Source organism: Diadema antillarum, unplaced genomic scaffold (assembly GCF_040938485.1).
Source record: "Diadema antillarum isolate AM-2024a unplaced genomic scaffold, OU_Dant_1.0 seq00002124_RagTag, whole genome shotgun sequence".
Lineage (NCBI taxonomy): Eukaryota > Metazoa > Echinodermata > Echinoidea > Diadematoida > Diadematidae > Diadema > Diadema antillarum.
The window spans coordinates 1-27,787 of record NW_027272764.1 but is presented as its reverse complement, the minus strand read 5'-3'; the positions used below and the strand labels follow the sequence as shown (position 1 = coordinate 27,787).

General features: G+C 38.2%; 2 protein-coding genes across 2 annotated transcripts; one reads left to right on the top strand and one right to left on the bottom strand.

The window, feature by feature from the left end:
• The first annotated feature begins 3,540 nt into the window (after positions 1 to 3,540).
• Positions 3,541 to 15,326, top strand: LOC139713999 (muscarinic acetylcholine receptor M5-like). The gene is made up of 3 exons (XM_071625724.1): positions 3,541 to 5,043; positions 6,195 to 6,353; positions 15,159 to 15,326. Exons 1-3 carry the CDS (start codon positions 3,541 to 3,543, stop codon positions 15,324 to 15,326), a joined length of 1,830 nt encoding a protein of 609 aa, XP_071481825.1.
• An 8,910-nt stretch (positions 15,327 to 24,236) lies between these two features.
• Positions 24,237 to 27,113, bottom strand: LOC139713998 (saposin-C-like; the record flags this gene model as incomplete). Its single annotated transcript, XM_071625723.1, has 4 exons — positions 24,237 to 24,254; positions 24,528 to 24,608; positions 26,061 to 26,197; positions 26,927 to 27,113. Coding segments are annotated over 4 exons (423 nt in total), but the record flags the coding sequence as incomplete, so codon positions are not given.
• Positions 27,114 to 27,787: the final 674 nt, after the last annotated feature.

The following is a 27,787-nucleotide window of genomic DNA, read 5'->3' as shown; positions in this document are numbered from 1 at the left end:
ACCGACTGAGCTATTAAAAGCCCTAGTTCGGTCTAGTAACCCGGAGGTCTCGGGTTCGAATCCCGATGAAAACTCATTTTCTTTGCTCAAAGTTTTCAATATATATATATATATATATATATATATATATATATATATATATATATATATATATATATATACATGTATACGTACACACGATCAAGAATGCAGTAAAAATGATATGTCAATGACTCATAATTCATAGAGTGACATATCTATTAATAATGTCTCACTACCTATTTCGATGTGTATTACGTTGGAGACTCTGCACAAAAGAATGTTCATTTGCAATACTACTCCGTAATATGTTCTGATTTAAGTCGTGATTTAACCAAAAAAAAAATAATATCCGAGTAATTATGAAAATTATCATTGTCGCCATTCCTTTAATACGCTATGCTCACTTAATCGCGTTTCGACCTGCTTACACAACGACACTTTGTCTTGTTCATTTCCCATTTCTAGAGAGATTAATACCAATACTATTCAGATTCTCTCTCCCTCCATCTCTCTCTGCCTCTACAATGTCTGTCTGTCTGTCTGTCTGCCTCTGTCTCTGTCTCTCACACACAAACACACACACAAACACACACATACACACACACACATAAATATCTTCTGCTCTGAATCAAATTATCAAACCCGTTTCAGACGAAGCATGTACAAAAATCTACAAAGCCAGCCCGTTTGTGTGTCTTCCTTCTTTCTTTTTTTTTTTGATTGATTACATCGACCTTTCTTCAAAACAAGTGCATGCTAGAATGCAAGAACCTAGCCTCTCAAAGAGGCTGACAGATAATCGATAGACAGAAAGTGAAAATATTGACTTGATGCATAATAACCGAGTTTTATATCTCATTATGCCCAAAAGCTCTTTTGAAGCAGTTTCTTCTCTATTGAACTTTGTTCTCGCGAACCATTTAGCCTCGATCACAGACCAGAGAACGACTGAAAACGTTTTATCATTAGCCTTCTTCTTCTCGTTCTCGCCAGAGAAGTTTTTCTGCTATACAAATCTTTATATGGGGCACTCTTTCACTTGAATAAGTAAGATGAATGGAAATAGAAAACGATAAAAAGTCAGTTTGATTTAAAAGAAAAAAAAACTTTCACAGCAGAAACCGTTAACATTTCAGAGATAGAAATCACAACTTATCTTTACTGCTTTCTGCTCCATTTGAATTAAGTTAGATTGTGAACTACATTTTAGTGAGCCCTTCAGAACAAGCTACAGAAACTATTCTCGTCATGTCTATTTTTTAAAGAAAAGATTGCTAACTCTGACTTTGCGACGTAAAGTCTTAGGCCTACATGAAGTCATAATGTAACTTGGCGGCATATTACCTGAACAGACGGTAGGATGAGGTGATGCGTCGTGTACCGAGTGTCGGTAACGGTGACTGAGACAACGCAAATATTTTCAACGTGCTTCCCCGTCCGTCAGTCCTTTTTCTTTTCGTTGTTTTCTGTCTCCTGTTCCATTACAACATACATTTTATATCTAAAATATCGTTTTTTCTCTATCTCTTTATCCTCCTTTTTTTCGTGCCGTCACTCACATGTCAATTAAGGGTTGACGGCAGCAATGATATTGTTATTTGATTGCCATCGCAAGTGAATGTTATGATTGTAGAGTGCATTCAATACTTTACCGTAATGATTGTCACCCTGTGATACCACTCACGAGTCGTGACTCAATATAAGTTGCCCCATTCTTACCGGAATTGAAATTACTTCCGATGTCAGGCCAATCATAAAGACAAAATAATGAACAGAGCATGCAGACGCTGCATATACAAGGACCATTAATGTTATGCACACGATATTATACAAGGACGGGTTATGGGAGAGAGATACAGATCAATTAACACCACTCGGTTAATACACTTATACATATGAGTCCAGTTGAGAGCATTGGATCAGATCTTCGAGAGAGAATTACAAACCCACGATTCCAAATTCAGAAATCAGAAATAAGAGCAGAGAGCTCTGGAAACATGGTTCCCTTTGCCCATACTGAATTGAATCTTGTCAAGGTTGTACTGCGTCTTGTGATTTCCGTGTCGTTTAACTCGTCAAATTGATATCCATTCCCACATGTCTGCAAAGTGCATCAGATAATCGGACTTTATTTGCTGAATCCCACTCTCGAGCCATCTGAAATTGATCTGTCATTTACTTACGGACATCTTTCTGAAGAGATCTACGAGATTACCAAAAATGAGGTCAGGAAAATTCATTTGATAGGGAGGAATCATTTTTCTTGTCCCCCATTGCAATTTGGTTGGAGCATGCGCAGCAAGTTCGGAGAAGTAAATATCTTCTCTTGCAAAAAGTCGTTGCCTTTAGCAAGCTTTTGCTTCTCACAATTCTTTCGTGATGAGGCATTATGCATTGTCATACCATTTGCACGAGCGGCACGTACTACTTATCGGCTACTAAGTAACCCTTTCACTGCTCTATCCCAGGACAAGACATAAGTGATGGCATTAACGCACATTTTCGGTGTTTCATCTCCCCTCCAGTGCAGTAAAGAAGAATCGCCAAGGTGTAAATGCTAAGTAAAGTTATCTTGACGCAGCTCACTAATACTTTTCTCCTTTCACATTGGGGGAGGACTGTGACATCTGAAGATGACTGAATTCTATACTCGTATATTCCTCTGATATTTTCTATTACGCGGCGTAATCATTGTGATTACTAGATGTAGATCCATTTGAGGAATATGAGTACAAATAGAATCGAATCGAGTATGTAATCTTCACTTGTATTCCGAAGTAAATGCCATGCATTCCATTCATATACCATCGCCATACCTATAGGCAAAGTTTATCGACAGACGTCGCCTTTTTCTCTCTTCCGTGGGCGCTCCGCGAAGTTTATTTCGGGTTGGCATTGAAATGAAGCCAATCATAAGGATAAATCACAGGCGCATGAGTATCACTATATATATACACACCTCTCCAGACTGAAGGAGCCCTCGTAACTTATTAACGCCAACGCCGATGATGATGGACTTAACAAATACCACGCATTGCGCTAGAAGACAAGGACAGCAAACAAACTTTTTTTTTGTACATATTCTTTTTTTTTCTTCTAAACCAATCATAAATTCCAAGGGTGAAAAGCGTTCGTGACTCCATCAAATTCGATCGCGGTTGAAATCAGGTGTGTACTGTGTATCGTGCACGGGGACGTCACGTCTCTGAGATAATTGTTGGAAAGAGTGAATGAATCATTAACGCTTATCAACCGGCGACTGTTGCTGTGACGAGAAACGTTTGCAGCTCATGGACACTTTCACCAGAAAACGGCAATCACGCACGCGACGCATCCAGCCAGATAAGTTTTTTTTATATTGACCCCAAATTTTGCTCGTAAGTGCAAAGTACTCAAATATTATGTTTTTCCTTTTTGACCAGGGAAACCGTTTCATTGCTATTCCTAATTATCGTGGCGTGCGCAAACATCGCAGGCATAATTGATTTTCTTAAATAAACTGGTGTGAGAGGAGCCATTATGGCGAGAATACACGTTGATCCGACAGTCATGAACAAGTTTTCCGCCAGTCAACGAGCCGCTGTCGCTGCCTTCGTCAGCGTCGTCGTGGCCGTCACCGTGGTCGGAAACGCGCTTGTCATCATCGCGTTCGCAACGACGCGCTCGCTGCGAACCTACAACAACCAGTTCATCCTTGGTCTGGCGCTCGCCGATTTCCTTGTCGGAGCCGTCAACATGCCTCTATTCGGCGTGGTGTTCATTACCGGGCGGTGGCCGTTCAGCGATGTCTTTTGCGATGTCTTCACCTTCTGCGACCACGCATTTAGCCACATCAGCGTCGTTTCCGTTGCTATCATCAGTCTCGACCGCTTTGTCGCCTTGGTGTACCCGTTCCACCATAGATCCCATTGGCGTCGCCGGTCGCGGGCTTTGCTCCTTGTGTCAATCGCTTACCTCGTGCCTGTTCTCATTTGGCTGCCTCCGACGTTGTTGTGGGATGCCATTTACTATGGATCGACCGAGAACGACACAAAGCTGGGCTCGAACACCACTTCCGGCGCAGACGACTGCTTACCCGATTACGTGGAGAGCCTCGCCTTCAGCATAATCTCACCCGTCTTGTTTTTCTGGATTCCATTCACAGCTACGACCCTCCTCTACGCCAAGATCTGTCTGGTTATTTGGCATTCGCTGAGCAGAAAGAGAAATATCATGTTTGAATCGGATTGTCGTGATGGAACACCTGCCGTCAAAATTCAGTCCTCGTCTCGTTTAAGTACCGACTCTTTCCCGATGCCCACTCAAAATTCCCCCAAGCCCGACAGCCTCGAAAATCCTGCCCCATCAGAAATGGCTAGGGATAGCTCCGGCGAAGAAATTTATCATTCTGAAGCGTCAAAATCTGGGTACCTCATTTCGTCGTCGAGGCAGGCGGCAGATGATGATTTAGTTTCTCGTGGTTCCGTCATCGAGTACACCTTTATAAATCCGGCATATCAAGATGATTGCATTGACGATGTCGATAAAACCTCGAGTCTTGAAAGGAGATGGACATCAGAAAAGTCGGTCAACACCTTGCCCCCTGCGATGAAGAGTGTGCGAGACGCAGAGCTAAGAGCGCGCTCCCACTCGGTTGCAGGCGTAACCAGGGAAAACATCTATAGCATCTCATCCACGGAGGGAACATCCATGGTCGTGAAACAACCAACCAATGCGCTCCATGGTAGACATTCGATTTCGTCCACAGCAAAAATATCGCTGGTCAACAAAGAGCGGCCAAAATCACTTGTCGCTCCCTCGCTGGGGAAATACACGGAGGACCCACCAATTTCTCCTCAAAATCACACTCTTCAAATCAATTACACACATAACACCAGGGATCCTGATGGGTTTGTCACAGCGTGCAAAAGGAACCATCGCAATGTTGCCGTGGTCGAGGCGAGGCCCCAGTTTTCGAAAGTCTCCGTTGTATCTCTCGATAACAAGACGGGGAAAGGCGCGGAACATCTCGAAACTAAGAACGTGTGTGACTGGATGAAAAACGCAGACGACAGACCTTCTAAAGAATTCGCCCAAAGGAGGCACATTGGGTCGCAGAACAGAAAAGGTGAGTAAAAAAAAACACCAATTCATCTTTCCAAGTTTATGTTGTAATGGTGTGAATTTCTTGAATATGCCTTCTTAATGTTATTTAGTTTGTGATTCACTGAATTAAGTTATTTTTTTTCCATTTTATTTGTTTAATGAATCCAAATCGCGAATGGAAGGTATGAGGCATAATTATGATTCAAAATATTTTCGAAGATGAAGAGTGTTTAAAAGATTTTTTTTAATGATTCTTTATTCGAATTTCGTTGAGTGCCACAAAATTCACGTTCACAAGAACAAAACAAACATCGTACAATTCATCTTTCCAACTTTATGTTGTAATGGTGTGAATTTCTTGAATATGCCTTCTTAATGTTATTTAGTTTGTGGTTCACTAAATTAAGTTATTGTTTTCCATTTCATTTGTGTAATGAATTCAAATCGCGAATAAAAGGTATGAGGCATATGATTCAAAATATTTTCGAAGATGAAGAGTGTTTATATTCGAATTTCGTGCAGTGCCACAAAATTCACGTTCACAAAAACAAAACAAACATCGTACAAAGGGGTGCTGTTCGTTATTCCGAAGGTTCGCTATTCTGAAGGTTCGTTATTCCGAAGGGACGTTAATCCGAAACACACAAATTCCCTATACCTAGAGACTCATTAATCCGAAAATGAAAAAGGGTTCGTTAATCAGAACATTTGTGGCGTTATTCCGAAGGTTCCTTATTCCGAATATTCGTTCATCCGAAAATGAAATTCAGAAAAATGATCCTTCGGAATAACGAATCTTCGGACTAAAGAGCCTTCGGAATAACGAACATTCGGAATAACGAGCTGTAACCGTGCAAAGAAAGCAAGATGATCACTCTTCGTTGTTCAAGACAGCGGTTGTGTTCAGTCAATTTCATACGGGAATAGACGGGTACTGTTGCTTTTTTTTTTTCTTTCTTCGACACACTCCTTCGGGAACGATAGATTGTTACCTCTTCTCTGTGGAGCCCTCCGATCAAAACATAAGGATTTCTTAGGGACTCCATCTAATATACTTATCTTCACGACACCTGCCACATTCTTTATAGGTCTTTCTTAAACGTAGCATGTATATGCTTTGTAATTCATCAGGGATTCGAACGCTGGGTTTGATCATCGTCGCCATGTTCATCACGTGGACTCCCTGGGCCATTGTCGTCATCATCTTTAGTCTTTGTCCAGACTGTCTCCCGGAAATAATCTACTCGGTATGACCAGATTCCTTTCCAAAGGCATATTGACTATAACTTGATAATGAGAACGCATTATGATTCTTTCGTTTTTAGATAATAATTACAGACGAACTTTCTGTTTTCAATGATATTCATATGCTCATTATTGTATTTCTTTAAACTCTGTATGTTTGGAAAGTTCATTTCATTTGTATAATTTTGTGACCAAAAATGTAAAAAACAAAGAAACAATGAAACAAACCACATCATGTAAGAGTTGGCCTTGATATATAGTGATTTTAGATCAACGGAACGGTGGGAAATCCATCAAGATCCAACGAAAAATTCCAAATCTTGGTAAAAAATGTCAGTTTCAGAGTTTCAGTATTCCTTAGCAACATTGTAATATTGGTCGCATGTCTCCCGCTGACCTGCACACGTATCATAACCAATTTCCTTTTCTATTGCTTTTTTTTTTTATGGGGGGAATATTACCAAATCACCAAACCCATATTTAATGAAATAATATCATTCGAGAGTTGTTATGATTAAGGGGTGAATGGTAGCCATGTTGCTAGATGATCGTCAAACAAAAATATATTTTAGGTTATTCAATCATTTAGAAACAACTGGATGAGCTTTAAGACGAAGGGATCATTGCCTCATTTTATTTGCCCATTGTGATTGTTTCCGATATAACTACGTTGTGAAACATGTCGTAGATTGCTATTCAAAATCGTATTTACATTCAAAGTCAAACCAATTTCCATTTTCGACAAATAACATAACAAACATCTCACTTTCTTTTGTGACAGAGAAATAATGTAAACAAGACAATGTGATTTGAAAAAAGAAAAAAAAAAGAAAACTTTATAGTAATGACACATTGTAATGAGTACAGAAGTAATCAACATGAAGTCAACAATCTGCATTGTTTCTCTCAACCATGTCATCTTAGTTGGTCTTGATGAAACTTCCGTTGTTCTTTGTTGTTTTGTCTGACTTTGTTTAGCATAAAGTCAACAATGAACATATTGGAGGGAAGCAGTGATTGACGGATCAGTGAAAATTTGTCTGAAAGTCCGAATGTCTGAAAGAAGAGCATGATTATAGCCTTCGAATATGGTCATCATGCTGTATAATCCATTAATGACACCCTTCAGAAAGCGGGGCCGCCGAGTATAATTATGTAGGCCCTATGTCCATATTGCAGTATTGGTTGTTATGACTGTGCCGTGTGATGTCAATAATTTGGCTATTCCCGCAAGTAACAGGCACTCTTCGATTGTGTTCGAAGTATAGCCAGGGCATTTTATGTCCTTATGCTCTTGAAAGGGTGTAAGCCTATTATGTTATGAAATACCCTCATAGGATCCTCTCCCACTTCCCCCTCTCACACACATAATACATACATTTTCTTTTCTTTTTGAACAAGCACGTGTCTGACAACACTGGTTCTATGTAGGCTAATGCCCGTCTAATGACTATGAACCCATGGTATTAACGCTTCCTTAACCTCTTTCGCCAACTATCTTGTTTTCAGCACGGTGATACATTATGTATAACTGAATCTTTTTACCTAACCTATTTTAACTATGATGTTCAAAACATTAAAAAAAAAAACTTTGATATCAAAACCTAATTCAAACTTCCACAATATGAAGTACATTTTGACTGTGATTTGACTCTGATTACACTTTGACTATCATCATATGATTTATTTCATTCCTTACACTCTCTCTACGTTTTGCTCAATGGAAATGACCGTTGAGATAGTATAGCATCAAACTGAAATTGACGTTAAAATCTAAGCGGTACATAGCGTTTGCAGTCCTTGCAATCTCTGGTGTAAAATTCAAGCGCATGAGTTGAATTTTATGACCAAATGAAATATTCACACTCCTAACTTCATCTCGGGAGCACCATTTTGTACGATTTTCATTATGATAGGTACATTATTTTTTTTTTTTCAAAACGACATGGAAGTAAAAAAAAAGCAACAAAACAAAACAAAACAAACCAGAAGGTATTCGAACTTTTCACGGTCGAAGCATCCATTTTCCAGCTTTAAGTGCATTACCTTGAATTATGAAGATGATGAAAGAATAATAACGAACAGAAGGTCTAAGCACAACGTACACTACGAAACGACAGCACGTAGGTACCTTTTTCTCTGCTTTCCTTCTCTCTCTCTCTCTCTCCATCTCTCTCTCTCTTTCTCTATCTCTCTCTCTGTCCCATCGTGTGTCGGCGATTGCCAGTGTTTAGAATCGCTCACATAACACCTTTTTCATAGTGTAAACTGGCAAAGATCAATTGTTCGGCCCGTCAGAACTGTGTACTCTTCAATTTTCGCGTTTGCCATTAGGTGAACGTGTACCGATGAAAGAATTATATTTCATATCACCGATGTACTACGTAGCGATGAACATAAAATCGCTCCTGAGATATGCCGATAAAATGAAATATGCACGCTAAAAGAATGACTTCCTCAAATTTCCAAAGTCCAATCCATAAGACTCATATAAAAAAATACGCACCAATATTTGCCTAGAAGAGCGATACGTTGTACTATGGTACCTTCGAAAGGGTATTGCACTTTATGAATTAATTTCAAATCAATTTAAATAAAGTAGTTTCAAAGGATATTAAACAGTGTGTGTAGAATACCATTGATTTTTAGAGTCTTCGGATGCACATGTATTCATAATGATTGATATTAAATAAGTTTTCTCCCCCCCCCCCCACTATTCTCTAATTTAAACTCCGACATCTTTATATAGTTGCCCATCAATACACCTGGAGAAAAAGGGGGCAATAAGCAGATTTCATAAATCATGTTGTTAGGGAATGTATACGCGTCTTCCAGAATTGCATGGAACAAAATGAGCCACCCGCCTTTTTACCCATCACTCCTACACCATAGTGCTGCTAGCCTGCGACACCCCTGCGACACCGTTATTATATTGGGGGGGGGGGTGTGACGCGCACAAGTGTGCCAAATTGCTAGAAATAAAGCAAAAGATACTTGAACTTTCACAGAGTGTAATACAATGATAGCATGACGAAAAGGGGTCGCAAAGAGATAATAATAATAATAATAATAATAATAATAATGTCTTATTTACCCAGGGTAGCCTCTTCAGTGTTACCACTGCTCTACCAGAGGGCCCTGCCATTATTATTACCCCAGCGTTGCCAGGTACCCATTTATACACCTGGGTCGAGAGAGACATGGTGAGTAAAAGCATCTTGTCTAAGGACGTAGGCACTGGGCGGGATTCGAACTCGGGTCCTCCGATCGGGAGTCGGCAGTCTTATCCACTATGCCATAGCGCCCCCCACGACGAGAGGGGCAAGACTGACGCAAAAGTTTGCCATCAAGAAAAGACAAGTCACATGTTCAAAAAGGTTGAACGGAGGTGAGGGAGGTGGGGGGATGACAGCAACCCATTGAATTCAATATATATTCTAATTCCCCACCATTTGGTTACATATAGTCTACATGGTATAACACTCGGTTCCAGGAAGCCAGTTAGAAGCAGCGAGTTACTAGGAGAGTGGGGGGGGGGGGGGGTGAGGTGAAAAATGTACCGAAGAATGGAGAGAGACGAGAGGAGGGGGGTGCAGATTGGAGGGAAGAGGAATCAAAATGGGATGGGTAAGCCAAATGGGAAATGTTCGAGAGAGATGAGGCATATAGGGAGGAGTCGGGAGGGAGTGGATTATATTTGGGAGGGGAAAAGAGTGGAAGGAAAAAATGAAAGGTGAAGAACATAAAAATGATAGGAGGGGGAAAGATATATAGTACCGGTAAGAGATATTGGACTGGAAAAGGGACGGAGGCTGGCAAAATATCATGTTTGGAAGTACAAAATAAGGAGAGAAGACGAAGAGAAGGAGACGGATTTTGTAGGCGATGAGAAGGAAGGAGGTGGGGGGGGGGGGACTGTTGTTCGCTTTATCCAGCTGCATTATAGGACTACGGATTCCTTCTTGTCTTTGTCATGTTTTCTTTAGCGTGTGTCGATTAAAAGCAGACCTCGACGTGAACGCACTTTTAGGGGTAAGCTGAAAAATGGACGTAAACACTAAAGAAGAAGAAGAAGAGGAAGAAGAAGAGGAGGAAGAAGAAGAAGAAGAAGAAGAAGAAGAAGAAGAAGAAGAAGAAGAAGAAGAAGAAGAAGAAGAAGAAGAAGAAGAAGAAACAGCCTAAACAGGGAATTAGTTCACGTAGGCCCTACATGCGGAAGCTGACTGGCACTATTATGGAGGTTGCGGTATAATATTAATTTGGCAACTCCTTGGTATCGCCATACCCAGAGCAAAACAAGCCTCTATCTCTCACGATTGTTGATTTAAGACCGAATATAAAGCTTCGAGGAGCATCGTGATGTGGACAGGCATACACTCACATGCAGGGGCGTTGGTCTAAATAATAATTAATAACAAATTCAACTCCCTTTTAACCGGAGCACGTCTTGCGATGTGCTAAATTGCATGCACTGGAACAGTGCGTCCTTTGGCAGTCATAAAAATGAAGAATTATGTGTAAGGGTTATCAAAATCAACAGAATGCGTGTTTGAACGATTTTTTGATGAGGTAAACTCTGCCACAGAATCTCAAAATCATACGCATAAAACATGTATGTCATGCAAGGCATACAATTTCAAAAATTGATATAGTCCTGAAAGACTGCAAGTAAAAAAAAAGCAACACACTTTCTTTTTGTTTTACTTACCTCTGCAAATAAACACATATTTCTCTTTCTTTGCATATTTTTTTTTCTAAATCTATGCATTTGTATGTTTTGAAAGATAGACTGCTGCCCTTATTCTATCTTCAGTAGATTTGGACCAATTGGAGGGGGAAATTTTGTCACGGGTCACATTCCGTGGTACACAAGCCCGACACTCATTTTCATCTTCTTTTAGTTGGGGCGCTGGCAGAGTGGATAAGACTCGCGACTCAAAATCTGATGACCCGATTTCGATTCCCGCCCAGCGTTAATATACGTCCCTGAACAAGATGCTTTTACCCACGCTGTCCCTCTCGACCCAGGTGTATAAATGGGTACCTGGCAACGCTAGGGTGATGATAATGGCAGGGCCCTCTGGTAGAGCAGTGACAACACTGAAGAGGCTACATGGATAGAGAAGACATCTAAAACTTTTGTAGTCTGGTTTAAATTTTCATTACCGAAAGTAATACCTAATCGTACATAGTGACACCGCAGATTGCACATTATTCATAAAATAGTGCTGAAGATTAGGCTTTGGCGTGATGTCTTATTCTGAATTGTGATCGTAGTATAGCAGTAGATTTTACGTGGATGTACACGGATTTAATGACTCTATCGCGACGTATTTCTATGAATATTTTCCTTGCGTGGTTTTGATATTGAGAAGTTTGTGGTCCTGAGCAGTAACATGTATGATCAGGGTCCCCTTTCATAAAATTTGTTATCATTCATGTCATTAGTTATCAGTAACAACTGCCGCATTTCTCTGACAAATTTGCTCTCAGCCAATCAGATGCAAGGATTTCAGTAGCATATAACAACTATCGTAACTTGTTATTGATAACAAGCTTTATGAAACAGGGCCCTGATTTTCCCCTGGCTCAAACTCCCCTCTCCTATACATTATATAGCCGACTTGGCTGTATCGACATTAGAGACGATCCTTTCTCCTCGAACCACATCCGTTTTCAATAGTAATGCTGCACTTTAAAAGGGTAGGAAATGAATTTTAATCTACATATCAAATCCATCCATCCTGTAATTGCGTGTGAAAAAAAAACCTCACAGCCCCCCCCCCAAAAAAAAAGAGATAGACGAAACTGCAACAAAACAATAACGAAAAAGGATATGATCTTTTGTCCTTGAAGCACATCCGTTTTTAATAGTAATGTTGCACTTTAAAAGGATAGGAAATGGGTTTTAATGTACACATCAAAACCATCCATCTTGTAATTGAATATGAAGAAAGAACTCGCAGTCCCCCCCCCCTCCCCCAAGAATCTGCAACAAAACAAAACCGGCATGGAAATGATTAACAACTGATGTCATTGTCCTTTTACCCAAGAAACATTTATTTAAAAAAAATAAGTGAAAGAAAGGGAAGGGGAAATGCATCATTTTAGAGAAATGTTTGCGCAAGCGGTAATTTGTCGTGGGTCTTGTCGAGGCGTTTTTTCCTTCCCTTGTATGCACCATATTCATGCCATAGATGGGTTTGAGGTATAATTTTAACGGTTGGATTATTGTGGTTAGGCGACAGCGGATAATGCGGTGCGTCTCATTTTCAGGCACGATCAGATCTCTAGTGGAATGTAGGGCAGCATCTTTCGCATCTGTTTACAGGTGAAGATTAAATACATCATAACATCATTATCTCACTTTAAACTATCATTTCTCGTGTTCAAAATTACTCTCAAAGATATCAGAAATTTAGGCTCGATTATTGTCAGAATTTTATTTTCGTGTATGATGACGTTGATATTTCGGGAAAACTTAATTTAGGAAATAAAACAGACCTTCCTTTGAGGCGAAGGGTAAGAAGTACATTTTTGATGCGATGGAATCTATTGAGGTTTGCAAATTTGCAAACTCACACTTGAGCTGTAATGTTTCGTTAAATAATTGCACTATTCAGGCATCACTATTTGGCCTCCTTTTTTTCTTCTCTTTCTTTCTTACTTTCATCTCTGTCCTCTTCCACGTCATTCTTCAAACGTGGTTGTATTTTGAACTCTGAAACTTTCCTTTTAAAGTCATTGGGCTCTTGTAAACTAACTGTGCTACTAGTACTTAAACGACAAAAGAAAACCTGAGGTCAGAATGGTGTCAGCAAAATACAGAACGCATAGATCTCACTGTTAACCACTCCCTCTTCTCCTAAAGTGTAATTGAAGCCCCTATACCGTGTATGCTTAATTTATGTTTCTGTTCCACCACTCACCTTAATTGGAAGCCAGAGTTGATATTTGTGTTCCTTGGTACAGTATATAAATATGGATCAAAAGGTCATAATTGCTGCAATCGGTTTGATATTTCAGATATCCATACAATTCAGAGCACATTTTGATGTACTTGTCATGGACGAACCTGTTTCTTTTAACCTGTACTTACTAGTATATCCTCTGTGGAGTTTGCTTGCCGCAGCAACGCAAACACCTGCATTGCATTACCCATTTTTATTCTTTAAGAAGTCACAAAAAATCATTGATACAGCTCAACTAGATTAATCTTACTGAGCAGATACATACTGGCTAATAGACAAAATAGTCCATGGCAAATTAAGGTAGGGATTTCAAAGGAATAATATAAAGAAATATGATGGAGGCTACATAAAGTAAGCTATTAACCCATATCCGCCTATACTGCGTTAAACTATGTAAACGCCATTCGTACCGAGCCACTACAGACAAATATTTGCACGCAAAACATTTTCAACTTCACATCTCTTTCAAAGGCACAAAAAAATAAAGGAAAGTTGACAAATTATATATCAAAAGAAAGAGCATAAAATTGACTTTATCATGATATAAATTTCCCTGCACTTTGACCGATCAGAAAAAAAAATACTAGTTGACAGAAATCAGACATGATTTATGAAAATATGAATAATAAATATCATATTTGATATTTATTCATAGATCAAAAATATTTTTTCCTTTGCATGTAGATTTGAATATCATTTTCAAAATATTCAAAGCAAGAGCTTTACAGTGATATATGATAAATGCATATTGTGATCTTCTGAGTAGGAATAGTTGGAGAAGTAAAAATATAATGCAATCGCTCTGTTTACGACAAATGGGGATTTCCCATGTAAAAATATTATTGACTGATGTAAAGAGATCGTTCTTTACAACCTTCTCTGAAATGAGATACCACATCCATCCCAATCAATGCATATCACTTCAGGAGAAATAATATCAATTTGTGACCAAAATATCACATAAATACATGTATTTATATAAACTAATGTCATAATTACAAATGCAAAAATGACGTCCAAAATGACGTTAAAAATGACGTCATTTCAGCGGCAAGCTCGACTACGGAATTTTCCGTACTTCGGTGATTGCAGCGTTCGCGGCTTCTACGGGAAATACCGCAGATCGGCGCATATGGGTTAAATCATGGTTAGTTTCAGATTAAGGAGATCAAACAAAATAAACAAACAAACGAACACACACACAAACAAATATGTAAAGTAATGGAATGGATTGTAATGTTATGTAATGTAATGTATTGCAATGTGATGTAATGTAATGTAATGTAATGTAATGTAACGTAACGTAATGTAAGATAATGAAATGTAATGTAACGTAACGTAATGTAAGATAATGTAATGTAATATAAGGTAATGTACTAATTAGTAAAACAGCAAGAGCAATATCAAATTGACATACTTTTAGTTGATCTTTTGAATATTTTTTTTCAGAAAATTCGATTTAGGCTTTATTCTTGGAACATGTGTTTGGTATGTCAATTCATATCTTAATTTTTCTCATATGTTAATAGCAAAAACATAATTATCCATGAGCGATTAGGGGGTATTTCAAAATGAATATAGTATACGACTTCATAATTATAATTGATTTTAAAAAGTAGTCTTCCAGAGACCCCGATGTCATAATCATCGTTTACCCCCAGCACGGCCGGGCTCCCATGAATACATCAGGGTCATGAGGGATAAAAGTATTCTCAGTTTGTAAGCGGCCGGTAGGATTCGAACCTCGAACGTTGTGTTCGTCAGTAAAGAGCCCAAACCACTAGACCGCATTGCTCTCGTTTAAATTCATCCACAAACTTCCATCCTCACACACAGGTGACAGTGTTCCTGGGCTACATGAACAGCACAGCGAACCCGATCTGCTACGCGCTCGCCGACCCGCGCTTCAAGCGCGCCTTCAAGCGACTTCTGTGCCCGCGCTGTCTTTTCGGCTTCTCCAAATCGACGTCTGGAACCAACCAATCACTGACCTCGATCCAGTGATGTCACCAGTTAATGTGGTGCCTCCAGCCGCCGTCGTTGTACTTTCTACTCGACTAAGCGTAGATGTACACAATAATTATACACCAAGTTACTTCTTTAGATCACTATAGCAGCACAAAAAGAGTACTTTACTAAATGTGTTGACAACATAAAATTTGAGTTGCTCAAAATGTGGATTTATAAAAAAAAGGATATCAATGTTTACTCACTTCATGAAACTATAACTATCCCCTTCATTGCGCCAAAGGCACGGTCAAATGCTAAATCAAATGTAATACCAATTAATACTAAGCGTGGGTATGGCATTTACGGGAAGTCAAAAGACCAAATACAGCATTAGATTCGTATTTATTTATCGATTATCGATTGTCAGTACTCTACGTGTCTTATTTTGTGAGTGTGTACGTGCGTGTGTGTGTGTGTGTGTGTCTTTTTACCTGAGTGTGCATATTTCATTTTTAAAAGTATCTCTGCTGTAATATTCTGTAATCCTTGTAGAGAACGTGTTGAATTCAAAACACGCGTATATGATTACGAGAAATATTGCATTGCCTTCATTATCTGGCACTGCGCCAGATGTGTAGACCTTAAGTCACGACCCTCTTATAATCGTTTGGTCTTTAAGAAAGCCTCTGTTACCATTAACTCCTTTGGGGATTTCTACTTAAAATTCTCATCATTTCCTAGTTTCATTGATTGTATAATCTTGAGTGAGATTTTCCAGTTAAACCATCACATTATTATTCGCAGAATATGTACGCGGAATATGATATGTCGGTATATATCATGTCTCTTCTTGTACTGCTGAACATTGAGACATTAACATGTTATTCTTTGCTTCTTGTGTATCGTTCAAAAAAGTACGTCAAATTTCACACATTACTTTATGTATCATGCTTTTAAAAACGAAAATTAAGTTTGAATTGAATTGAATTGAACTGAATCATTTCTAACCAAAAAGTCCAACACATTAAGGAACTTACACTGTGTTATATACGCCCCAGTGTGACCAATATTAAAGAGATTAGAGCTTAGATTAGAAGTGTATACCTTATCCCTACACAATCATACAAATTTTAAGTATTTTGTAATTGTATATATCATTGTGTGACAATCATGTCAAAGATTTGTCATTTTTCCACACGAAAATTCATCAAGGTCCAATATGGGTGTCCAGACGCGTATATACAAATGAAAAGTAAAGAAAATAAGAGTTTACCGGAATTACACATGTAAAGCAACGAACCTCTCACAAGACAATGCGCATGCCAAAGAAGACTAATGCATTATGATTTTTATGAGTATTGTCTCATTCTTGAGATAATGCATTTGTAAGATCGCAACTGCTGATTTACATTTTTACCAAAAATGTGGGAGAAAAGGAGCCAGTGGGAATCGAACCTGTCATCTACTGCTTTCCTGGCATGTTTTTACAAATATATATATGTATATATATATATATATATATATATATATATATATATATATATGTGTGTGTGTGTATATATAAATCAGCAGTACTGTTGCGATCCTACAAATACATTGCTATACAGAGGGAGACAATATTAATGAAATCATAGCACATCTTCACCCCCGCTGCTTGTAATAATCTCTTACTTTCAAGACTAATGCATTACACACATTCTCTTGGGCACTAAGCATGTTTACTGAACAGCTCGGGTATACATTCAAAGACTTCATTTGGATTTATTTCGAAGCGGCCATTTTTCAAGCCTGTGTGTGAAACACCTGTCAAAATCCAATTATGATACCACTCAGAGAAAATTATGGCATCCGTTCCTTCCAGCGTTCCTTACGGCAATTATTGTATCACATTTTGTTTCGTTAAGGGTCACCCGGGAAATGACAATATATACTAATGGTGCCTTTTAGTCAGTCTGATGTTTTCCCACACTGAATTTTATATTTTTGTTTCCCTTCCTCTTTTTTTGTTGCCATCATTTTTCCCGATCAGTTTGCTGTTAATCTCTCTTCTCTCTCTCTCTCTCTCTCTGTTTTTTTTTTTTTTTTTTGTCTGAGTGAATTTTAGCAATGGTACAACAAAAATTATGTTGCAATTTGCGATATCGCATGTGCCATCGTGAAAAGGATGTTCATTTTGAGTTTATAAGCTAAAATGACCGAAACTTCGCTGAAAAGGGGAAGTGTTGTATAATCTTCTGCTAGAAGAGACGTGACGAGTGTCTCAGGTGACTTCCCTGAATTACTTTAATGGGGAAATTTATCTAGAGTGCTCTTCTCTTCTTATATAGTTCTGCAGCATTCATGGTATTGTATTGTATTGTATTATTCTATTGATGGGATTTCTTTTTTAGTTTCATATTTCCTGTGATTCAAAGTACTTTTGTCATCTCAAGACAAATTGACTGAATCATCTGAAGAGTTATTCCCTTGCACGTGAGCGTTTATTGTATTGTGATGAATTCATCTTGATTTCATCTTGAATATATTTCACGGGTCTGCGTTATTAGAATGGACCAGCAAAAGACGTGTCTAATAGCCTCGTGGTGTCGGAGTACAGTGTACTCGTGGCAAAAGTAAAGTAGTTTCACTCGTAGGTAATTCTCCACAGATATACGTGTACAGAAATTAAAAGATACAAAACTACATATTATACACTGTATAAAATGCATGAACGAATCACTGTCTCTCGTGTTTTATTTGTTTTATGCCTACATTGTCAGTAAATTACTTAGTCAACTATTTCACTCCAGTCGTGAAATTTGCTAGGGGATCGTTCTGCTCGAACTCTGCTCAAGACGTCAGTAAAGAAAGACTGCCCTTTCATCACACACACACACACACACACACACACACACACACAAACACACCCATGTGCTTCCTGAACCTAGCAGTAGATAAGAGACAGAGCCAACAAAGCGCGGAGGAAGAAGTATAGCGAAAGAGCATCAACAGAATCCAAATTCTGTTAAAAAAAGAAAAAAAAAATCAGAAGATGGGAAGTGATAGCGGGACAATATTCTATGGGACACTGTCTCGACGCTCGATTTACAGTTGTGCATTAGCATCTGTAAATTGTTGATTTCTGGAAATTCCGAGTAAATGAGAAAGAAGACAAAAATGTACTCACGCATGCCTTTTTGTTCTTCTTATTTGAATTATTACAATATTCACTTGATGTTGAAGTCTGCTTGGGCATGTCCTCTTGCGTATATGGCACTGTTTATATGGTTTTTTATTTTTTTTTTTGGTGTTTATGTGTGTGTGTGTGTGTGTGTGTGTGTGTGTGTGTGTGTGTGTGTTATTCTCGTGCTCACGTGTGTGCGTCAGTATCCGCTGCATTGAAATGTTAATATCTTATTTGCCACTTGCTCTCTGAAGCACCCATGGGTTATCAACTAGAGTGCTATTTGTGTGTTTGTGTCTTTCATTCGACGTATGCTTGTACGTTGAACCAACCAGGGAAACTATGGCCGTCCCTCAGGGTTCTCCTGCGAACTGTAACCATGGCAGCTGAACGACTTTTTACTGTTTAGATTCATATCTACATTTTTTTTTTCCGGGGGGGGGGGGGGGGGGGTTAAAATTACAGTTTCGTCTCATTCTTTTTGAAACCTTTTCTGTACTAGAGGCAAAAATGCGCAAACACACACAGCTAAATGAAATGAATGATTTTTCAGTAGCCATGTATATGATGGCTCCACATCCATGCTGCGTAGTGTGGCTCTAATAAAGCAACATCAGCTCAGTGAACAGAAAATAGTAGAACTTTAATCAAAATCGCACCAGAAATACCAATGCTGTGGAATTTTGAAGCTTCACACAGTTTCACTCAATATTTTCACCACAAAAGTGAGATATTGGCCGTAAATACGGAATCGAATTAGATGAGTTGGTGACGTCATCACCTGAAAATCTGTCACTAGCCTGCACATAAATTAAAAAAAAAAATTCTGTCAAAATATTGTAATGATTTGAATTACAGAAAGTATAATTGATATATAAATCTGTCACTAGCCTGCACATAAATTAAAAAAAAAATTCTGTCAAAATATTGTAATGATTTGAATTACAGAAAGTATAATTAATATATATATATATATATATATATATATATATATATCTATATCTATATCTATATCTATATATATATATATATATATATATCTATATCTATATATATATATATATATATATATATATATCTATATATATATATATATATATATATATAGTAAATACTACAAAAGTGGAAATTTTCGCGCATTTCGCGCAACCAGAAACTAGCGTGAAAATAAAAGCATGCCAATATTTTAGCCTGCCATACAGTTTTGTACGTTCCAGTAGTTCAGGTCTTGATTCCAGGGTATCAAAAACATGTGAAACTTTTCTTACCTGGCTGAGCGCGAAAAATTAGTCACGCGAAAATATCCACTTTTACAGTATTCCATAACGTTCAGATTTTACAACCAGTTTTGATGAAACTCTTACTAACTCTGTTCATCTCATTTTACTGTTTATTTCATGTTCCTCAAACATGGTGCAGAACTGCAATCTAACCCTCTAGGTTCTACATGATATGACTCGCCCATCGTGTGTGAAATTTATGCACATTCTGCTCATTGGTACAGAAAAAGTCAATATCAAATTGTCTACATACCGGGGAGACGTGGCAGAGAAATCTGCATTCCTTTAAACGACAGTAATGTCTGTATCGATTTGGAAGACTTGGGTTCAGACGAAAGAGAATTAAAATGTGGCTCATTATGATGTGAAAAGTCAAATTTTATTCATCTCCAGCTCATCTTTGTGAGAAAGTGCAGTGCTTAAAAACAGAAATGTGACATGGTTGCATATTCGTCAGATAATACAGACGTCCTAGGTTAACAATCCGAGAATTAAAAAGACACATGTTTACCATGCCATCACTGGACCAAAACAAAACAAAACAAAACAGATAATAATTAAAAAAACTCATACAGTTACAGAAGAATATATTTTTTGCAATTTGGGGGGACAGCTGAAATGTAAAAAAAAAGCATACAACTTTCATACACAGTCCTAGTCACTCACACATGAAATTACTTTCTTGAAAACAACCAGATATGCCAAAATCAGGTAAAGAAAACAAAGCATCTCATTTGAGGGGAGAGAAATCCATCCCAGGCTGATACTGGATACCAAGTTAATCTCCTTCTGTCTTTTTCATTTGAAAGAAACCACATACAACGCTGAAGAGATGAGTAATAATGTCAGATAATGATACCACTGCAAATGGGAGTTGCCATGACGTAACATAGTCTATTCTAAAAGCTTTTTTTTTTTTTTGCTACTTTGAAAGGCAAGGAATTGGGTATCAAAGCAAGAATCAGCGTGTAGAGAGAAGCCCCCCCCCCCCACTTGAATTTTTTTTTCTCCTCATTTCTTCTCACGTTGTGTTATGACTTTATAGACGTTAGACTAATCACATAATTTACGAAATGCATCACTTCATAAATTGCAAAAGAAAACACAACAGACGAAAAATAAAGAGGGGGAAATATTGAGTTGCCTAAGGATATATGAAGGTTATGAAGTGGCATTCAGTGAACAGTTGAATCACATGAGCCAGAATACAGATATTTATCCCATGCAAAAGTTACACCACAGTCTATGGAAACCTTTTGGGTATGGTACAAAGTCTATGGGAATTTGCTAATCTCCTAATTGCAAATAAGCATACATCATACCTTTAATACCACACTAGTGTTCAATTATCTATAGTTCGAAATTCTGCTTTCCTTACAACTAACAACTATAATTCTACATGAAAGGACTGATATGAGTGACTCATGCAAAATATACAAACAATCATTCAAAAAGAATTCTTAACAATTTACAATGACCTCCCACACACAAACACACACTCACACACACACAATTCTATGGAAGATAATGAGTAACATTTCTCGCTGGTGGAACCTACATGATTACTTGAAATACAGTGCATGACATGGTTCGTGCAAAATCGACAACAAATTAGACAACACTGGAATGAAAGCTGAGGAAAAGTTATACATAAATCCACCTTGTGTAAAACATTTTCTTACAAAGCAGAACTGAACTGATCATGAAGAGCACAAAGGCAGAGCTAACGTGCAACTGAGAAAAACAGTACGCATGCTACGGTGCACTGGTAGTACACAACTTCCCCGTATTAACTCATGTTTCATCATGGTTTATATAAATTTTTTTAATTGTTTATTTTTCCATGCTCACCGGCAGGAAGTACCTGGTACTCGTATCAACATCCGTTCCGTAGCACATGAGGATTTTAACAAGCTTTGTTGTGCAGTGGTATCATGTGCACTATATCTTTTTTTTTGCCGGATAAACATCGTCACATTTTATGATTTTACTGCACAAACAGAGTAAAGAAAAAACTTCATCAAAGATACTCGCCGACACATAAGCAACAGGTTCTTGCACGTAATTCAATCTTGCACTTTATCGTTACCATGCCTTTGGAATGAGCGTTTCCATGCAGCATGCTAATACACTTCAATCTACTTTAATAGTCAATGAGAAAAGAGCTTGAAGGTGGCATTATTATCACTTTCACATAGAATCTACTGAACAATTAAAAATACAGTTACAATATAACATTTTTTCTTCTTCTTCGACAAAACAAAAACAGAAAGAGTAAACTGGCATAAAATTTGTCACATAATTCTTCCTAAAAATATACTCTGAACAGACTACACTATGTTGAAGTACCAAGAATCATTATATTAAAGCATGCTTCAGGAAAAAATAAGCTAACTTTTATAATTCTTCACACATTTGAGTCAGAAGCAAGAGTATGAAAATCCATTTCAACCATCACAGTACCAAAGTTATTACTCGTAAATGCTGTCCAGACAACCACTACGTGAAATTCCAGACAAAGTTATATCCACATCACAAATGTGACCACAAAAATGGAAGTGGGGTGAAAATTTTCAGTCATGGCTTATAATCTATCACTGACTAATGTTCCTCCTATATAAGAAAACAGACCTGTCATTCTACTGATTTTTCATGGTGTTTCTTTTATTGCATATCAAACATCTTTAAAGATAGAAAGAAAAAAAGATATATGAGAGATAAATTTGTCATAATTTGTTAAAATTTGCCACAACATCACATTCACCATTACAGATTAACACACAAGACGACATCAATGACGGGGAAATTAAACAACACAGTTGCCTATAGTACAGTAACCTGAGGATATAAACTCTTGAAATTTTATTAATTTATTTTTCCTTTTGTCCTGTCTTGATCAAAGACTACAGGCTTACTGACGTACGCTGCTTTTAGTGATTTGTGAGTAAAGAGTGGGGCAACATCACATCTCGTCATTATGTCCAAGACTTGTCACAAGACTATGGCACTTAATTCCAGACGTGAAGTTTGCAGTGCTCCACCATCTGTTTGTACATAAGAAGAGAGAAGGGAAAGAGAAGCACAAGTGAGTCAAACAATCATATCAGATTCATCATATTCATTTCCATTGATCTATGATAGGACATAGAAATTTTATTTCCTTTGACATTTGCACAGCAATGCAAACACATCTCACATCAGTTGCTTGTTTCCATGACAGTAACAATGAACATCATGAACGTTACATATAAACCAACTAAAAATGTCCCTATGATTAACATGCCTGCGCTGTGTCACATTGTTCTCCAAAGAAGTTCATAGTAGATTCTAACAACAACAACAACAAAATCAAATACAAGCACTTTCTTTACTTCCCAAGATGCCGAAAAACAAATGGCCACATTTACAAACCAGTGAGTTCATACAAGTCTAATTTTACACTGAAAGATCGTAATGGGCATCTACAAAGATGCAGTTTTTATGCTGGATCTCATAAGCTAAAGTTTTACATCAATACCATTTAAATGTGGCAATAGATCCCTTTTTATAGGTCATCTTCCACTCTGTGTGATGATTATGGACTGTTTCTAAGTAGTGACCAAGTGCAAACTTGTTTAACGTACTACCATGCTTTGAATACAAGGGCTATTACTTTCTCTTCAATCAAAGCAATAAATACCATATCTGCTACTCAAGAATTATGCCCCCAACCCCCAGTTATATCCCTGATTTCATGTACAACTCTAAGAATTCTGTGTGCTAACAAATCGTTTTTAAGGGAGTGTTATGACCAAACTTTGAGTGAGGATGGTACTGTCTGCATGCATTCAACTTGGTATGCATCCTAAGGAAACATGCAAGCCATGTATTACTCAATTTCAATGGATATGAATAGACAGTCAAATACATCGACATTTTACCCAGACTGGTCCTATCCATTCAGACCAGTGCTTCTCAACCTTTTTCCACCTGAGCCCCACTTTGGCTTCTACAAATTTTCTCGAGGTGCGAAGTCGATCAAATATGAATCTTTTTTATTTTCTCTTTGGCCAAAATCATCATCAGCCCACTGTTTGAGAAGAAGAAGGTCTAGACTACTCACATTACAACGCATAGCGTTTTCCCTGGAGGCACACCAGAAGCCTGGTCCACGGCTGCACTCGTGCTGGCCGAGAAGCTGCTGGCGTGGCTCGTTGGCTGGGGTCGGGCAAGCTCCAATCAGCTGAAGGGATATGAGAATGATCAGGAGGAATCATGAATTTCAAAGCATTCCTTCCTCCTCTTTTTTTCTTTGTTTTTGTAAGTGTACACTGTATGTCTGAGATTTGTTAAACTGGGAGATTCATAATACAAACACTTAGCTGATATGAAAAAACAACAACAACCACAACAAACAAAAGACAAATCATCATCATCATCATCATCATCATCATCATCATCATCATCATCATCATCAATTTGACTCTGTAAATACCATCACTAATATTATTCTAAAAGAATGCTTTGATCAGAGCGCTACTTTTAATATGGAACCACAACCTGTGAATGGAACGACTTGGAGAATATTTGGCATCGTCAAGTTTAATGGAGAAGAGCCGAGATCCATAAGAAGATGTCTTTACGAGATGTGATTGAGGTTGTTTGACCCACATGACAATCTTATTAAAAAAACAGAACTGTTATACACAGATAAGTCTCTAGAAAGGAAGAGTAGAAAAATTACTCTCTTTTGGGGGCGGGGGGTAAAGTATCTCTACAACCTTTGACCCTTATTTGTACGTGTGTGTCTGTGGGGCGTGGGGATGTACTTACCGTGCAGGTAGTGATGGGGTCAAAGAACTGAGCGATGAACTGGGTGACAAGGGAGCCATACTGGTCTACGTAAGTGAAGCACTACCAGGGAAAGACAAAAATCAAGGCAGATGAGTTAGCATTCAGCATTTTTGTCAAGACAGAAAGCAAGAAAGAGAAAAATGTGAATGCCTGAACATAACAAAGACCTAAGTCCATTTGAGAGAATTTTGAGAAATTATAAAAGAAAAATAACATCTAAATATCTTTAATTTTTCAGTTATGAGACTTTATGTATACTAATTGAAATGTATAACAGTCTTTTGAATCATGATCTATTTGTGTATTACTTCACAAGGGGCTCCAAAAGATGATAGCCATATTTTGGACTTAGGCAGCTTTCATATTCAGATATTTATCAATCAACTCCAAAATTCATCAAGCTGCTACAGAATTTCTTTTCCCATGAAAGAAATACTGTACTCCTACTTTCCTACAGTCTAAAGGGGAGAACTGCATGGAATCACATTGTCTTGTGAATTGATGTTTTTGTTCATATTTTCTGTCTAGAAATCAATCTCTATTGTCAAGCCTGATACAGTACAAGATTTTGGAGTTGTGAAGATCACTTCACCATTATGTCTGTAAAGTACTTCAAGTTGCCTGCCAATATATGATGTTGAATAGGATATGCTCCAATCCTTCATTGGCGAGTGAGAATAACTCTATCATCAAACCTTAAAGATGGCACTGACTGCCATTATGCTTGGCAGGGAAAAAGAAAAGAAAAGAAAAAACCTGGCAGAGCAGCTGAATCGCTGCACAATTTCTACCAAAACCTGAAAAATATTCAGCACACAGTATATGACACAATGTACAGATCTATGCATATTACATTTTTCTTTCTTTTGTAATGAGCTAACCTTGAGGGAGGTCTCACTCAGTTTTAACCCTTTTGGCCCCAGGGACATTAGACAGTGTGTGCGATGCTATGCGGTTTTCTGTGCTAATCAGCACCAAGAGCACACAAAGAATTTACCCTTTTCTTATCTCTCAAGTGTCTCATGTACTAACCCAACACAAAGTTACTACACCTTGGAAGCAAATAGTTATGCCATCAGTTTTTTTTAAATGAAAAATACGTATGTCAAGGAAAAGATACTATGCTTATAGCGGACAAGCTTTCTTGTTTTGTTTGTACAGTGGACTCCTGTTATAACGAAGTCCTCAGGGCAGTTTTCTTTCGTTTTATCGAAATTTTGTTATAATCGAACAAAAAAAAAAATAAAATGAAATAAAAAACAGAGAGCAAATAATGTTGCAGCCTGAATTTCTAGTTTGTTACAACAGGAATGTTGTTATAACTGTGTTCGTTATAACGGGAGTGCACTGTACTGACATTTGCTGCTTGGCCAAAAAACATAGTCGTCATGATGGGACGGCAACATACACCAATATTCTATATTTATCTCAGTACATAGGAAATTAAGGTTTTGAATGTACAAACTTGGGGAATGGGGGGGGGGGGGGGGGGAGGAGGGGAAGATCTCTTACCTCTGTCTTGAGGTCATCTGGGAGGATTCCACACGTATCGTTGATGATGGAGACAATCTCCTTGGTAATGGAAGGTTCCTGGATCTCGTTCATGAATTCCCGCACGGCGTCCTGGCAGACGTCACATTCGATCGAACCTGAGATATTTTGGTGATATGATTTGATGGGGGGGGGGGGGGGAAGGAGGGAGAACAACAGACCATTTTCAGTATGATGCGCAAACTTTGTCTGCTGACAACAATAGTAGCATTAATCTTTTAATCTCATTAATCTCACCCATGGCACTCTTACTGATCCAAATAATACTACAGCCAGTGACTTCTGTCATCCAGATATGTAAACACAATGTTGTACCCTCACTGCTGAAAGTGCATTTTTGGGAGGTTATGCTAAAGTACCATAGTTCAAATCCTTCAGATGGATATTTTTGTGTGTTACATCACATGCCAGTCATCTACATAATGTCAGTCTGGCAGATGTCAACAAGCCAAACACCAGAAACCTCCTCCTAGTAGCAAGGCAGACACACATGCTCCCCGACTATGCCAGCCCGCTGCTCCCTGTCTCGCTAATGGGGGTATCTCATTGAGCGGCGAATGTTTGCGAATGCTTGTGAACATAGCGAATTTCAAGTTTCGTCAGGGTCCGTAAACATTTGCAAACTAGTCTGCAGTTTTCACTGCTGCAGATGGTTTTTCTTGTCACAAAGAAATTTTGACACTGTTTGCAAATCTGGCTGCAACTGTGTACGAACTTCACAGCGACTGTTAACAAATGACACCATGATCTCTCTACATTTGCAAACATTCGTCGCTCAATGAGATCCTCCCTTCACAACGGGTGCAAAGACTTCGGCTCCAACTCACCGAGTGACAGTTTCAGTTTCAGCTGGAAGTCGCAGAGGCTTAGGTAAGAGCAAATCTGTTCTGGCTCCATGTTCAAGAAGGCACTGATGAGGGCACTTTGAAACTTGTTGACAAACTGCCGGCACACTGGCTGGACAACTGATGGTAGGACGTTGCAGGTCTTCTCAAGGGCTGCCTTGATTCGCTCCTAGAAACGTGAGAGATGAGGGCATAAACATGGGAGATGAGAATAAATGTGACCATGTATCATACAACCAACAAAAGTTGCATGTCAAGAAGAACTCAAAAGATCTCAAAATAGGTGAAATGGGTGAAGCAAGTCATTTTTTAGTTTTTAGTATTTCCTGAAAGGACAATCCTCCTACATAGCTCTTAACCCTAAAAAGACTGGGCTATTTTGGTAGCTCGAAAGACTGGGGGGGGGGGGGGGGGGGGGGGGGCCTAAAGGACCCCCCTTAAGATCTCGGTCTTGGATCGCGCGATCGCCGCAGAAATTTGCACAATGGTAGTGTGCGATGTAATCTACAAGATCGTATATTTAAATTTTACAAAATAGTCTTCTTTTATTTTATTTTGATTAATTATGCTAATTTATGCGAGAAATCAGACTCTTTGATCTTAATCAGTAAATAAAGCTCCAAAAGTGCTCATTTTTGGTCTAATTATTCTTTGTGGCATTCTCAGCAAATGTACGTGAAAAAAAATTCAGTATCAAAATTAATTTCTTATTTATTTTATTGTTTTATGAATTTCTTACGTATTTCTTTGTTTTTTCGACCTTTTGTTTTTGTTGTTTTTTTCACAAAATTTGTAGCAGACACTTTTTGAAGCATAATACTCCTAAAACAAATTAATTTTAGC